Source organism: Corylus avellana, chromosome ca7, assembly GCF_901000735.1.
Source record: "Corylus avellana chromosome ca7, CavTom2PMs-1.0".
In the NCBI taxonomy this organism is placed as follows: domain Eukaryota; kingdom Viridiplantae; phylum Streptophyta; class Magnoliopsida; order Fagales; family Betulaceae; genus Corylus; species Corylus avellana.
In genome coordinates, this window is record NC_081547.1 from 26212591 (window position 1) to 26225062 (window position 12472).

Sequence of the window (12472 nt, forward strand, 5' to 3'; positions counted from 1 at the left end):
CTGAGAGTCTAAGACTCGTTCAAGCAAGGGAACCCATAAGTGCCATCTCACATTTACTGTAGAAATTACAGCAATTTTGCCGAGGATTTCTATCTTATTCCTCCATTAAAGTGATTTATGTTGGACTTTGACGCATGCCAACACCCCATGCAAGGATGTCAAGTAGAACATGCGAGTTCAAAAAAGGGCACACTGGAAAGGAAATATTAGAATTGCATGTACAAGAAAGAACTAATGAAGAGGGCACAATTCTTTTAAATCCCAATATAAACTATTTACATATGATTCAATAGAATATCATTATAATAATTTAAACAATTTATTTACAAAATACAAAATGGACTGGTATGAAACTCTTCGAAGTAACAAAAAGTTAAAAAGAGTCAATTGTACAACACCTCCAACATCCAGTAAGAACAATGCATTAGTTCTGGCTTTATGCTAAAGGTTAATTGCTGACCTATGGACAATGTCATAGACAGATAGAAGTATTTCAGCACCTATCAGCGCAATGATGAGCCATTCCAGAAAATCTGATTTCCTATTTTGAAGAATTTCCTGAAGAAAACGGATATTGTGCTGCAAATAGAAGACAAGACGTTGCCACAATATGCAAAATTAGTTTAAAAAACAGACCAGATTCCTTGATGGTTAATGTAAAATAACCTTGGATGAGAGAAAAATTTCACCTCCACAAACTTCAGCTTGAAATCAAGACTTGCAAATCTCTGAGTCAATTCAAATTCATCTCTGAGATATTCCCATATCTGAGCATATTTTGCATCCTTCCAGGCAATGTCTGACCTGTTAAAATCAATCCAGTTTTCATTAGTTGCACATGCACAGAAAATAAGCTGTAAATCTACAGAGAGAGAGAGAGAGAGAGAGAGAGAGAGAATACAAGATATATATGAAGTATGAGATCAGGAAGCTATGATGGATCATCCTCGGTGGAAACCAAGTATGAATTCCAAAATAGAGATCCACCATACCAAACGGAGCACTTAAAATTATCAGCATACTTATGCTATTCAATAGAGACAAGTATTACCAACATCCAGGGGGGAAATAAACAGTAATAAAATTTTGCTTCCCAGCTCAATAGTCTGCGGTGGTGCAAAATGATATTAGTAGTAAAAGAATATTATGAAAATGCAGAGAGAAATTCTAAATCAAAATTGAATGAAAATATATATATATATATATATATATATAACAATAAATTAGAGAAGATCAAAATAACAAACTACTACGAACAATTTGGGTGTTACATAAAACATGTTTACTGATCATGAAAACAAGACAAGTAACATGCATATATGGCAGGGGAAAACAAGAATAATCTCGCATGAGGATTTTTGTAAGAAAATCAATTAAAATCCAATAAAAAATTCTAACAAAATCAAACACCTTCACTAGAGTTGACGCTTTCTTGCAACAAGCAAACATAAAGAAATGGGGAATAGTTGTTTTATCTTCAATTTTGTTAACTCTTCTTGTCACACGTAGGGTGTTCCCAATTTCTTGAGAGCGCTAATAAAGTCAATTCCTGCAGCTTCAATTCCCACTTTCTTTTTAAGAAAAAGCATTGAGAAATGTTACCTAGACTTTACCTCTTTTCACCATCACACAGTTTTGGTTTTTTTGTTTTTTAAACGCAGGCCACTAAACTATTACCTCTCAAAAAGCCCAAGCTTAAGAATCACGTCACCAAGATTAGAATTTGCCTTTCCCACCAACTGAAAAAGTTTTTTCCTCTGCATTTTGAATTTTCCGGTTGTTTCCATCTCGCGATTTATGTCAGTAAATTCTGCAACCATTCCGTCAACCTAAGAAAAGAGAAAGAGTAATGAGCATGAAGAACTAACTTCACAATGTAAAAACTTCTATTCGGATATAGAACATACCTGGCGTACATAATAATCAAGAGCAATACTTTGGCCAAGAACACTACCAATAGTACGGATCCCATCAATATTCAGGTACTGCAACATTATGTAATCTAATCCACCTTCCATCCATGTGTTCAAAGCAGGCTTCTCTCTCACCTCATACTCTGAAGCCTCAAAACACATTCAAATTCAGATAAAGTAAAAACTCCAAGCATATAAGATCTTAAGCATTTCTCATTCATTGAGGCAAAGAGCAAAACAACCCTCAAGCAAAGAACAGATGTTAATGACAGCAAAAGGTATATCATAGAAATTGAATTAAGAAAAAAAAGGTATCTATTATCTAAAGTTACTGATAAAATTCATGCTATTTCTAAGGGAGATCATTGACATATTTCTGCCAAGATAACGAAAGCATACTAGATAGTCCCCCAAAAAGAATAACAACAGAAGAAGCTCAATGTGACTTCAAAAGAAACTCTTTGAGGTTCCAGGACAGACAGGCAAATCAGCCACTCAAAATCTTGGAAAAGTCTATTTGTCATCCTATCCTTTATTTCTCTCTTCTAACAAAAACCTTAGTTGTGTCCAGAATGGATTTTCCAGGCAAACTACAAGTGCATATTTCGCCATAAATTGATTGGAACAAATGCAAAGTGTTGATGCAAAGGACATATACTGTTTTTTGTGCTATGGTAGCAGGACACTCAAAATCATAAGTTTCAAATCTAATCATTACTACTTTTGCTTCCCAGGGAAAGTAAGCAATGAAACACTGAATTTTAATGCAGGACATTGTCCAAACAAGTCTCATTATATAAAAATTTATAGATATTTATAAGAGAGAATCTAGTGATAATACATTCAAACCAAATACATTCTGAACATAAGCTCTTACCGTCCTTTTTCATTTCAGGGAGCAATCCTGATGCATGCTTCTCTACAATTTTCAAATACCCATCAACGTCATGTTCACGGACGTTAAACAAGACAATGGAGCCATACTGAAAAACTACCATGTAACAGCAGTTACTTCCACTTAAGGAATTACCCAAACCCTGAGACAAAGAACTGTCCTCAGCAACACAATCAACTTAATAAGCAAAAACAAAAAATTACGGTTAAGATGAATAAGATGAGCATATTCGTGGCACACAAACCAAAAATCCAAACTTACATTGGTTTCAGAAAGATTGCCAAACTTAAGAAGAACATAATTAGTCATACGCGATGCTGGCGGAATGAAATTGGGTTTGTTCTGTTCCACTAAGCTTCTCAAGTCCACACTATACCAAAAGAAAAAAATAACCAGAAATTGAAGATAGACATAAGTACCCAATAAAAGTTTCTTCTTTTTTCGTGTTTTTTTTTTTTGGGGGAAGTTTTTTGTTTCCTATAGTTTAGTCCAAATGTGGTTCTATTTCCGAAAATTCCACTTGTAATTCTCTGGAAACAAGTTTGTCAATAAAAAGAGAATGTAAAGAGGAGGCTTCTTTTATAAATGTTCCTGGCAAATAGTGCAATAAGTCGTTTTAGGTACAGTTTATACAATTAAAAAAAATCACTAAACTTAATACGAACTTCAAAACTGTTTTCCGCTTTGTTGTCATTTTACCAAACACGTACATTGCAGTTTCAAATTGCCAAATAAATAAATCTATAGAACACCCAACATTCATAATTTAAACTAATTCTCAATTAATTTTTTTAAGAAAATAAACAGAAGCAAACCTGGTAGAGAAGAAATAGGCCCTGACAGGAATAGCGGACTTAGTATCCTCCTCCACGCTGCCACTATCGCCATTACCGACCTCGGAGCACGACACCGGCTCGTTCCACTCAAACGTTGGCACTGGAGAGACGGAAGAAACGCATCGCACTACGATCAGACCAAAATTCGAGCCAGAACCGCGGGTTTCGCGGCCTTTGAAGATCGATAAAACGGAGGTGGTGACGATGGTGCGGAGGGTTTGGGTTTGGGGGGCTGAGAGGGTGTGAGCCTTTGGGGATAGAATCGTACGGACGGGCCTGATTGAGAAGGAAGGCTGTGGTGAGGGGAAGATACGCAGGGCTCTCAGGTGGACGTCAACCGTCCGCCACATTTTCTGGGTTTTGAGAGTGTCACTATGTGAAGGGTTTAAGAGACTGGCTTTTGGCTTCTTTTTTCGCCGTCGATCTTTTTTGGTTTGGGACAAAGGGGTTCCCTTTGAGAGACGGGGCTGGGGTTTAGGTATTTTATTTTTGGGGTAAAGTTTCCTCCAAATTAAGTTCATCCACTTAATCTATTAAAGTGATGTGTGTCAATTTTTTTTAATAACATATAAAATGCATATGAGTTTTTAATAAAATTTATTCTAATTTTGTTTCTGCTATTAAAAAAACACATGCATCTCACATGTTTATGAACACATGTCACTTTTATAAACTAGGTTGAAGGAAATTCCTACAACCTAATTTGGAACAAAACTTTGTTCTTATTTTCCTGTCCAAAATTTCTTAAATCTCAAACCAATATTTTCAATTTACATTGTAAATAAATTGTTATATCAATATTTATCATTTTTATTAACTCAATATTTATTATCAAATACTTATCATATTTTACTCTATGGATTTACTTTTCTTTTAAATTGGATTTGAGAAATTTTGTATAATTCAGTTTATAAAATCGTCATGTGTTGCCGTTTAGCATATGAGAAACACATATTTCTTGTATATATTCGAGAGACACATGATAAATATTAAGACATCATCTCAATCATTTTATTTGAAAATAATTGTTGAAATTTATTACAATTTATATAATAAAGGGAAATTATAAATAAAAATAAAAATAAAAAAAATAAAAAAATAACCTTATTATTATTATTATTTAAAATAAAATAAAATCATTTTAGACTTGCGTGTCAATTTGGTCAGTCTAATAACAAAGGGGTTGCTTGTGACCACTCCCCCAATTGATGAGGTGGATAGTGGCCACCCCAGTCTCCCCATATGTGATATATTTCCCCATATATAAAAGAAGAGTTTAATTTTTTGTGTATTTCCCAAAAGAAAAATCCATCCAAAATTTCGAAATGTTATAGGGACCACTCCACATGGTTTTAGGGGATGGGAGGAGGATAATGGGGGTGATGTATAACATTTATTCAATTATAATTTGATATTTTGGAATGGGAACGGAGTGAAAGAACCATGAATTTTAATGGAATTAGATTAATTCCTAAGTGGCTTATTATTTGGAAATGATTGAGTTTAGGACTTAAAAGAGCTTTGGGCTATCCCTAAGAAGTAGTTCAATTGGCTTGGACCACTCCTAATGAAGCAGGTGTTACTAGTTCGAATCTTTTTCTTTTCTCTTGTGTGGACATGTAGTAAAAAAAAAAAGCTTTGGGCTCTTCGTCTTAAGAAAATTGAAAGAGTATTAGGCCAATTAGATTAAACCCAAGCCCAAAGCCTTGGGCTTCTAGAAAAGATTGGGTCATAAAATAAACAAAAATACAAAGATGGGTGCACTAGGTAGACTAGGTGCCAACTTCTAGCTTACAAATAACAATATTTATCCACACATATCTTCCATCTTCACCCATGTGAATTATACAGATTCAATAATTGATTTTTTAAAAATTTAAATGAAAAAAAAAATAAAATTAGAAAGACGTTTAGACTTTCTCGAAAATTATACATCAACCCTTCACTCACAAGTTAGTGATGTTTTAGTTTTCAACTTCAAGGGGTAGCTCAATTAGTTGGAGATTACGTCTAATAAAGCAGAAGTCATTAGTTCGAATTTTCTTCTCTCCTTGTACTGACATGTAAAAAAAAGAAAAAAAAAAAAAAGGTTAATGATGTTTTGTATGGATATGCTGATGAGATGGTAATTAAGAATTAGGGTAAAGATTCCTATATAATCATAGAATAGTAGACTCCAAATGTCGGCCAGCATAGTTCCAAATATTTTCTCCCTAATTTCACCATTTTGGTGCTCTTAAATGTGTGGTCATGACTTAGAATTTGGATGTAATCAACTTGTCATAGCTCCCATAGGCTATATGGGATTGGTTTTGCTGGCTTTTTTTTTTTAATTCAAATTCGGGAAAAGGAAAGGGGGAGAAACAAAAAACACAAAAACAAATTGCTGGTTTTGCTGGCTTTTACACGCAAGGGATGCACTCCATCCATTTTGGTGGGCCTACCTCTACCTCTAGTTTCCAGCCCAATAGATTATAGGAAACCAACTAAAACTCACTAAGGTTTGAATTAATTAATGGTGTTTTAATACCCTATATTAATTCTCACACAAGAAATTCTCCAGTTTGCCAACCCTACGAAAAGAAATAGGTTCTTATTTAAAATTGAGATGAGTCATTTCATAATCGAAAATTTTATTTTATTTTATAAATTTGATGTTATACATAATGTGCATTAAAATTGATATATATATATATATATATATATATATATATATAAAAGATGATGCATTTTAAAAGCAAAATTAATTTTTCTTTTTTAAATAATTAATAGTATATATATCACCAAATATTCCAACATGCACTACTAAGGGTTTGTTTGGGATTGAATTTGAGGGGCCTAAAAGTGCTTTTAACACTCAAAAAGTCTATTTTAATAAAAAAAAATTGAATGCTCTTTTAAGGATCCAAGAAGTCTAAAAATAGTCAAAACGCATTTTTAGCAAAAACTTAAAAATAAAACTTTTACCCAAATTTTTTTTTTAATTTAAAAGCTTTATTTGTCAAACGCAATTTCAAACCGAACTTAAACACAATAAAACAAAACGTTAGAGCATAGCATAATACGAGGAGGATCCTATGCTATTTCGCCACAGACAAAGAATTTAAGAATGCTGTCACAATGTTTTAGCCTTTAGGCAATCCTACGTGGGACAGATCACTGCCGGTCACACGATAAAGGGCCTAAAGACAAGCCATGTTAAGTTTATAGTCACCGTGATTGGAGGGAGCTGGGCCGTCCAAAACTTTTGTCTCAAAAAGTACATACGGAAAATTAGAGTACGAGCATGTCAGCATTTTAATTTATCTTGTTTTATAGGGGTATATTCGTAAACTGCGTTTGCAACTTGGTTGGGGTTGACGTTGACCCATGCAAGCAAATCAAATAGCAATCTATTAACAGAAAGAAGCTTGAAAATGCGACTCTAAAAAAAGGCTTTGTTGATTTGCGCGTGCTGTAGAAAACGTCATTGCCGTATTCTTTGAATGCCTGCAACTTGGATAGGTTGAAGTTGACCCGCCCGACATGCAAGCTAGCTTCAATGTAAGTTTTTAGTCCGAGTAATGATTTTGTTTATTTATATATTATTACGAGAAAAGCTTTAGTGTTCGTGTGTATAAAATTATATAAATCAACTCAAATCTAGCTCATTTAATTAAACGAGTTATACCTATAAACTCAAACTCGTTAATTTTATATTGGATTCGTGTCAAATTCGCTAGTAATGTAAATAATTGTCGGCAGTTGCTAGCTAGCTGCTGATGACCAGAAAAAGGTTAGATATATTGAATTAATAGGCAAGACTGGAGCACAAGTTTTGTGCTCCAATCATACATTATTCTCCAACTAATAGAGGCAGGCTTACAATATATATTCTGCCACTTAAATAATTCTTCACGAACTGAATCCAGAAAACCAAAATCAGGGAGCTGCTTATTAACAGAAGAAGGCAATAGGATAAAAAAAAAAGTATTTGGACCACCAAAGCAATAGATGCTTCATAATTCAGATGATATGATATACAGAGTAGAGATTACTATATATGGTGAAGTTGTCTTGCAAACCTACCCTTCTTCTAAAGGCATAAAGACAGATTTTTCAGCTCCTATGAGTGAAGTAGTTAGAAGTGTTGGTATTGGGTGTGGTGGGTAAAGGAAAGCAGAGATTGTGGACAGAATTGTTCTGCCAGTTGGGTTGAAGGGTAGCTGATGGAGCAGTGGCTGTGGGAGAAGAGAATCCTGATGATGCTGCACTAGAGAATACTGGCATTGGGGTGACAATGCCATTGCCTTGCATTTGCCATGCCCAGCTCGAAAATCTTGGCAAAGAAACTGTTTCATCTTTCTTCTCTGTGGCGCTTCCCTGCAAGTTATATATACAAGTTTAATTAACTTCAATTTTGATTATATTTCTCCCTTAATGAAAATGAAAAATCTGAGCGCAGGCTTAAAAATGAATGACACTAAAAAATATGCCCTGTTTGAATTATTAAGCTTATGGGAGGAAAACAACACATAATAAAATGAAAATATGAATGTGCACCATTGGTTCTTCTTAATTAACATATATGGTACTACTTCCATTGTGTGAATATTTTTAAAACCCTGGTTCTGATTTTCTGCAACAAACCAAGGAAATGCAAACAAGACAATCCACCAACTTTTTAATGAAGAATCAAAGGTTTAGTAATAATCTGAAGACTAATGTAACAATTCAGAGCTATCACCTCAGAAAAACTAGTTATTAATTTAGAAGTTTCTTTAAAATCACTTATAAACCCGAATTTCACCTAATAAGTAAGCAATATAAGACTTAGCATTTATAAGTGTCTTTATAAACCATTACTTTATGTGGGTTACTCATCTTTCCAATATAAGACCGGGGTGTGACAATCTATCTCTGCCCCAAAACCTCTTCATCCATGCCACATTATGCAATGCTCCATTATCATATGACGTCATTAAGTGGCTCTGATATCATTTGTAACAACCTATAGAAAGCGCAAGACACATGTACTAATTCAAACCCAACATGTCCTACATCACCTTAAAATTGGCTGAGCTACAAATTAAGAAATAATGATTGCAATACATATATATTCCATACATGGATATATACAATGAAGAAAGGACACACAAGGCCTGTTATCACAGATATGGGTGGTACTCATGCTTATTATATTTCCTAAACTTCCACAAGGTAGAGTTCCTGCATAAGTAATCAATGTGACAAAGAAAGAAAGACAAGTACCATATGGATCGTTTGGTAAGTAACCAGGACATGTGCCAGACAATATGGGAAGGTAATAGCTCTATCAAAGGAATTTACTTGCCATATGCATCCACGTACATCTCTAAAAGACATATAACTCGGGAAACAAAAAAAAACATGTTTTGAGCATTGAATAAGGACATAATATAAGTAGAGTGTTACCGGTCTCTCTCTGTTGCAACGAAATTGAAACAAATCCCCTTCATTGTCCTTCCCCTTTGAACCATTAGAAATCCCAAGGCTTAGATCAAGATTGTGTCCACTTCCTGAGTTCAGTAGCAGGGAACTTATTTTTTACCAGTAAATGCAGCAAAATAAATAAATAAATAAAAGAGGCATGAATCTATTGGTACCTTGAGCCTTGTCATCCACAATGATCTTCCCTTCATACGTGCTTGGCTCAAAGTTGGTCACTGCTTCCCTTCCATTATATTTGATGGCTGCCAAGTCATAGGCCCTGAATTCAAAAAAATAAATGAAAATTGAAGATTTGTGTTTGATTAAACCCCACCAAAATCAGATGTCAGACCACATATTAGTGTCAAGGGCAATAAATTCATGATCACAATTGGACCTTGCAGCTTCTGCTTCGCTGTTGAATAATCCAAGGTATATATACCTGAAAGCAAGCATCATAGATTTATAGATAAAAAAAGAGGATTTCCTCAGCATTTCTCCTTCTTGTATACCCATATTAACTTCATTCCCATTCTAGGAACCTCAAAATGACAATTGTTTCTGAAAAATCAAGGTGGTGCACACAAAACCACACAACAAAATTTTGACAGCCACATCCAGCCATCATAATATATCATCAGAAAATATCAAGGGAATGTTCCTTACTTCTTCCCAAGCAATTGTCCCATTCGAGCCTCCCATCGACCACATTTGTGAAGGGTTACACCTCTGTATTTTGAGCTCCCTCGTGAGAATCCGGTGCTTTGGCGACGAAGAATATGAACAAATTCTTCCTTCCCCAGATTCCTCATCTGCAACAAAAGAAATCAATCAATATGCTACACAAAAACTCACAAAATTTACAGCAAATTAGCACTTAAAACGAATTCCATTTCCACCTGTTTCATATCCTCATCATAATCGGTTAAATCAAAATTGATATCAGCATCAACTCCCCGGAACTTAATTGCAGCCCGATCATATGCTCTGAAATCATCACCATGTCCAAATTTAGAAAAACTCAAGCAAGCATGAGAGAAAAGTATATATATATATATGTTGATTCAAAATATTCAACAAAAAAACTCACCTAGCCGCGGCATGAGCAGTGTCAAATCCACCTGAAAAGTCCCACCACCCGAAATCATCAAAATATCCCAAAAAAGAAAAATTATTCAGAGAAATCATTTCCCAAAAGATGAAATCAAATCACACCACATCACACAAAGAGATCATCCACTTACCTAAATATACTTGCTTCCCACAATCCCTATACATCAAAACGAGATGGAGAATTAAGATCACTGAAGAACTAAGCAGCTAATTCATATATATATATATATATATATAAAACACAAAATCATTTATGTAACAGAACATTAAACCGTTGACAAATATATAGCAGTTAATTTATGAACAAAAGAAACATGTAAATACCATATATGTGATTCCCATCGCCCCGTTCTCCTGTAAAACGTAACGCCCCGGTACTGGGAGCTCCGGGACCTCGGCCCCCGCCGGCTTTTCCTCACTTGCGGTTGCTTCAGCTGCAAAACACTCAGCTCGGCCTGACCGCCGGAGTCAGCAAACGACAAGTTCAACCATTGAGGCCTCGACGGCTCTCCGGCCACCGGGAAAAGCTGCCTGGTAACGGGCTCCGGCGCCGGGGCTTCATCTCTGGGTACATGACGTTTTCCTTTTCTCATGATGTCAAAGATGAACTCGGAGGAGTCCACGTCTCGGGCAGTGCTTCGAGCTTCGTCGGCATTAACAACAGAGGAGGTGGAGGTCCCGGAGTCTTCCATTTGGGTTCGCCCAGAGCCCTCCGGGAGCTTCTCCGCCTTAATTACAACTATCTCCTCTGTTTCGTCACAAGGTAAGTTGCTCGAGAGGATATCAACATTGAGATCCAACATATCTTTGTCAGCCTCTGTCTTGCCTATCGATCTTCAGAGAAAAAAAAAAAAAAAAATTGTTTTTATATAGCAAAGTATGTTTGACATGAAAAACCCATTTGCGTAGCAAGATTTTCTTCAGGAAATATTCAATCAAACCAAATAAAAATATAATCTATTTTGCAGAGAGACAGCTTCCTCTGTGCGTAACGCTGGTGGAGAAAGATACAGATACAGAGACAGAGACAGAGGTGGTCTTAAAAAAGTGTTGAAAACAAAAACAGCCGTCTTGAGGCCTGCAATTGCAAAGGCTCAGAGAAAGAGAAAAAGAAGGGAAAAGAAGAAACTGGGGTAGGCAATAATAGATGATCAGAGGTTTGTGAGGCACAAGAAACTGGCTGAGGGTGAGGGACTCAGGGGGCCGGGCTTAAAAGAAAGAGATGGGGGCGTATTAACTGTGAAGGTAGAGCATGGTCATACTAGGTTGCCCCTTCCTTTTTTATTTGTCTTTTTACACTTTTCAATACTTTCACCCCCACTAATTTCCCTACAATTTTAATTACAAACTTCTTTTTATAAATTATAGTCAAAATTTAAATAATTAAACAAAAAGTTTAACTTGTCAATTTAACTAGTTCTAGTTGACTTGCATATATTTTTAATTATAAACTCACGCCTAAAAATGTTGTAATAAATATTTATAAATTTAATTAATTATTAATTAACTTGTCAACTATATACTATTAATTACTTAAAATGGTTTAAAAAGAAGAAGAAGTAAAATTACCATTTTATCCCTCCTAATCTTCCCCATTTCATTTCGTTGCCTATCCCCCAAGCATTTTGCTTATAATTACACCGGCCTAAGTTCCTTTTCTCAAAAGAAGAATAAAATATTGCAATTAATTTCGTCGTCATTGTCAACAAGTAAACTAATTAATACAATTTGACTCCGTGCAACTTTGTGAAGATTGCAATTAATGAGTAGTTAATTTAGCTTGATCCATAATACAAAATAATAATAAAAATAAGAGTGACTCAAAAAAAAAAATTAATAATAAGAGGAATGCTATAGTTTTTTTTTTAGTGTTCTCTTAATTTTACTCTTGATTTTATTTGAATATTATTTTTTTAAAAATATATAAAAACCTGGTGAGTTAAGTTTTTTTTCTGTTTTTTTAGAAAATATTATTCGCATAGAATCATAAAAACATTAAAAAAAAATATCGTAGCATTTCTTCAAAAATAATGTGGAGATGCAAGGAAAGAAGAGGAAGCAGAAGTCGCTTGAGGCATTGACACCCCAAAAACTTAAAAAAAAAAAAAAAAAAAAAAAAAAAACTGTTTTCCTACCCAAGTTCCACACAGTACTCCTAAAAAAAAGAAAAAATTCCTTTTTTCAACTTACACAAATTATCACTCGGTACCTTAAAAAAATTTTAGCAGCATCCTTAATATAAATTATCTGGTTCCGCCACCTATAGG

General features: G+C 34.7%; 2 protein-coding genes across 3 annotated transcripts; both read right to left on the minus strand.

Annotated features, from left to right (window-relative positions):
* Positions 1-232: 232 nt before the first annotated feature.
* On the minus strand, positions 233-4091 carry LOC132186961 (protein RETARDED ROOT GROWTH-LIKE). The gene is made up of 7 exons (XM_059601089.1): positions 3624-4091; positions 3070-3178; positions 2791-2950; positions 1908-2056; positions 1678-1829; positions 690-804; positions 233-579 (listed from the first exon to the last, which is right to left on the minus strand). Exons 1-7 carry the CDS (start codon positions 3992-3994, stop codon positions 442-444), a joined length of 1194 nt encoding a protein of 397 aa, XP_059457072.1. The 5' UTR covers positions 3995-4091; the 3' UTR covers positions 233-441.
* A 3465-nt stretch (positions 4092-7556) lies between these two features.
* On the minus strand, positions 7557-11408 carry LOC132187086 (AP2-like ethylene-responsive transcription factor TOE3). 2 transcript variants are annotated; one of them, XM_059601256.1, is made up of 9 exons: positions 10530-11408; positions 10337-10362; positions 10183-10213; positions 9992-10079; positions 9759-9904; positions 9490-9534; positions 9269-9372; positions 9078-9181; positions 7557-8006 (listed from the first exon to the last, which is right to left on the minus strand). In XM_059601256.1, the coding sequence occupies exons 1-9, from the start codon at positions 11006-11008 to the stop codon at positions 7743-7745; spliced, it is 1287 nt and encodes a 428-aa protein (XP_059457239.1). In that variant the 5' UTR covers positions 11009-11408; the 3' UTR covers positions 7557-7742. The 2 variants fall into 2 exon arrangements, with proteins under 2 accessions (XP_059457239.1, XP_059457240.1); XM_059601257.1 differs by lacking the exon at positions 9490-9534.
* Between the last annotated feature and the right edge of the window lie 1064 nt (positions 11409-12472).

Excerpts from the sequence above, each read along its gene's own strand:
- LOC132186961 (XM_059601089.1), bottom strand. The coding sequence starts at position 3,994 with ATGTGGCGGACGGTTGACGTCCACCTGAGAGCCCTGCGTATCTTCCCC. Across the intron at positions 3,179-3,623 it reads GCCTATTTCTTCTCTACCAG|TGTGGACTTGAGAAGCTTAG; the intron begins GTTTGCTTCTGT and ends CTTTTGGTATAG. Across the intron at positions 2,057-2,790 it reads CCCTGAAATGAAAAAGGACG|AGTATGAGGTGAGAGAGAAG; the intron begins GTAAGAGCTTAT and ends TTGAGGCTTCAG.
- LOC132187086 (XM_059601256.1), bottom strand. The coding sequence starts at position 11,008 with ATGTTGGATCTCAATGTTGATATCCTCTCGAGCAACTTACCTTGTGAC. Across the intron at positions 10,363-10,529 it reads CGATGGGAATCACATATATG|GGATTGTGGGAAGCAAGTAT; the intron begins GTATTTACATGT and ends TTTGATGTATAG. Across the intron at positions 9,373-9,489 it reads AGCGAAGCAGAAGCTGCAAG|GGCCTATGACTTGGCAGCCA; the intron begins GTCCAATTGTGA and ends TTTTGAATTCAG.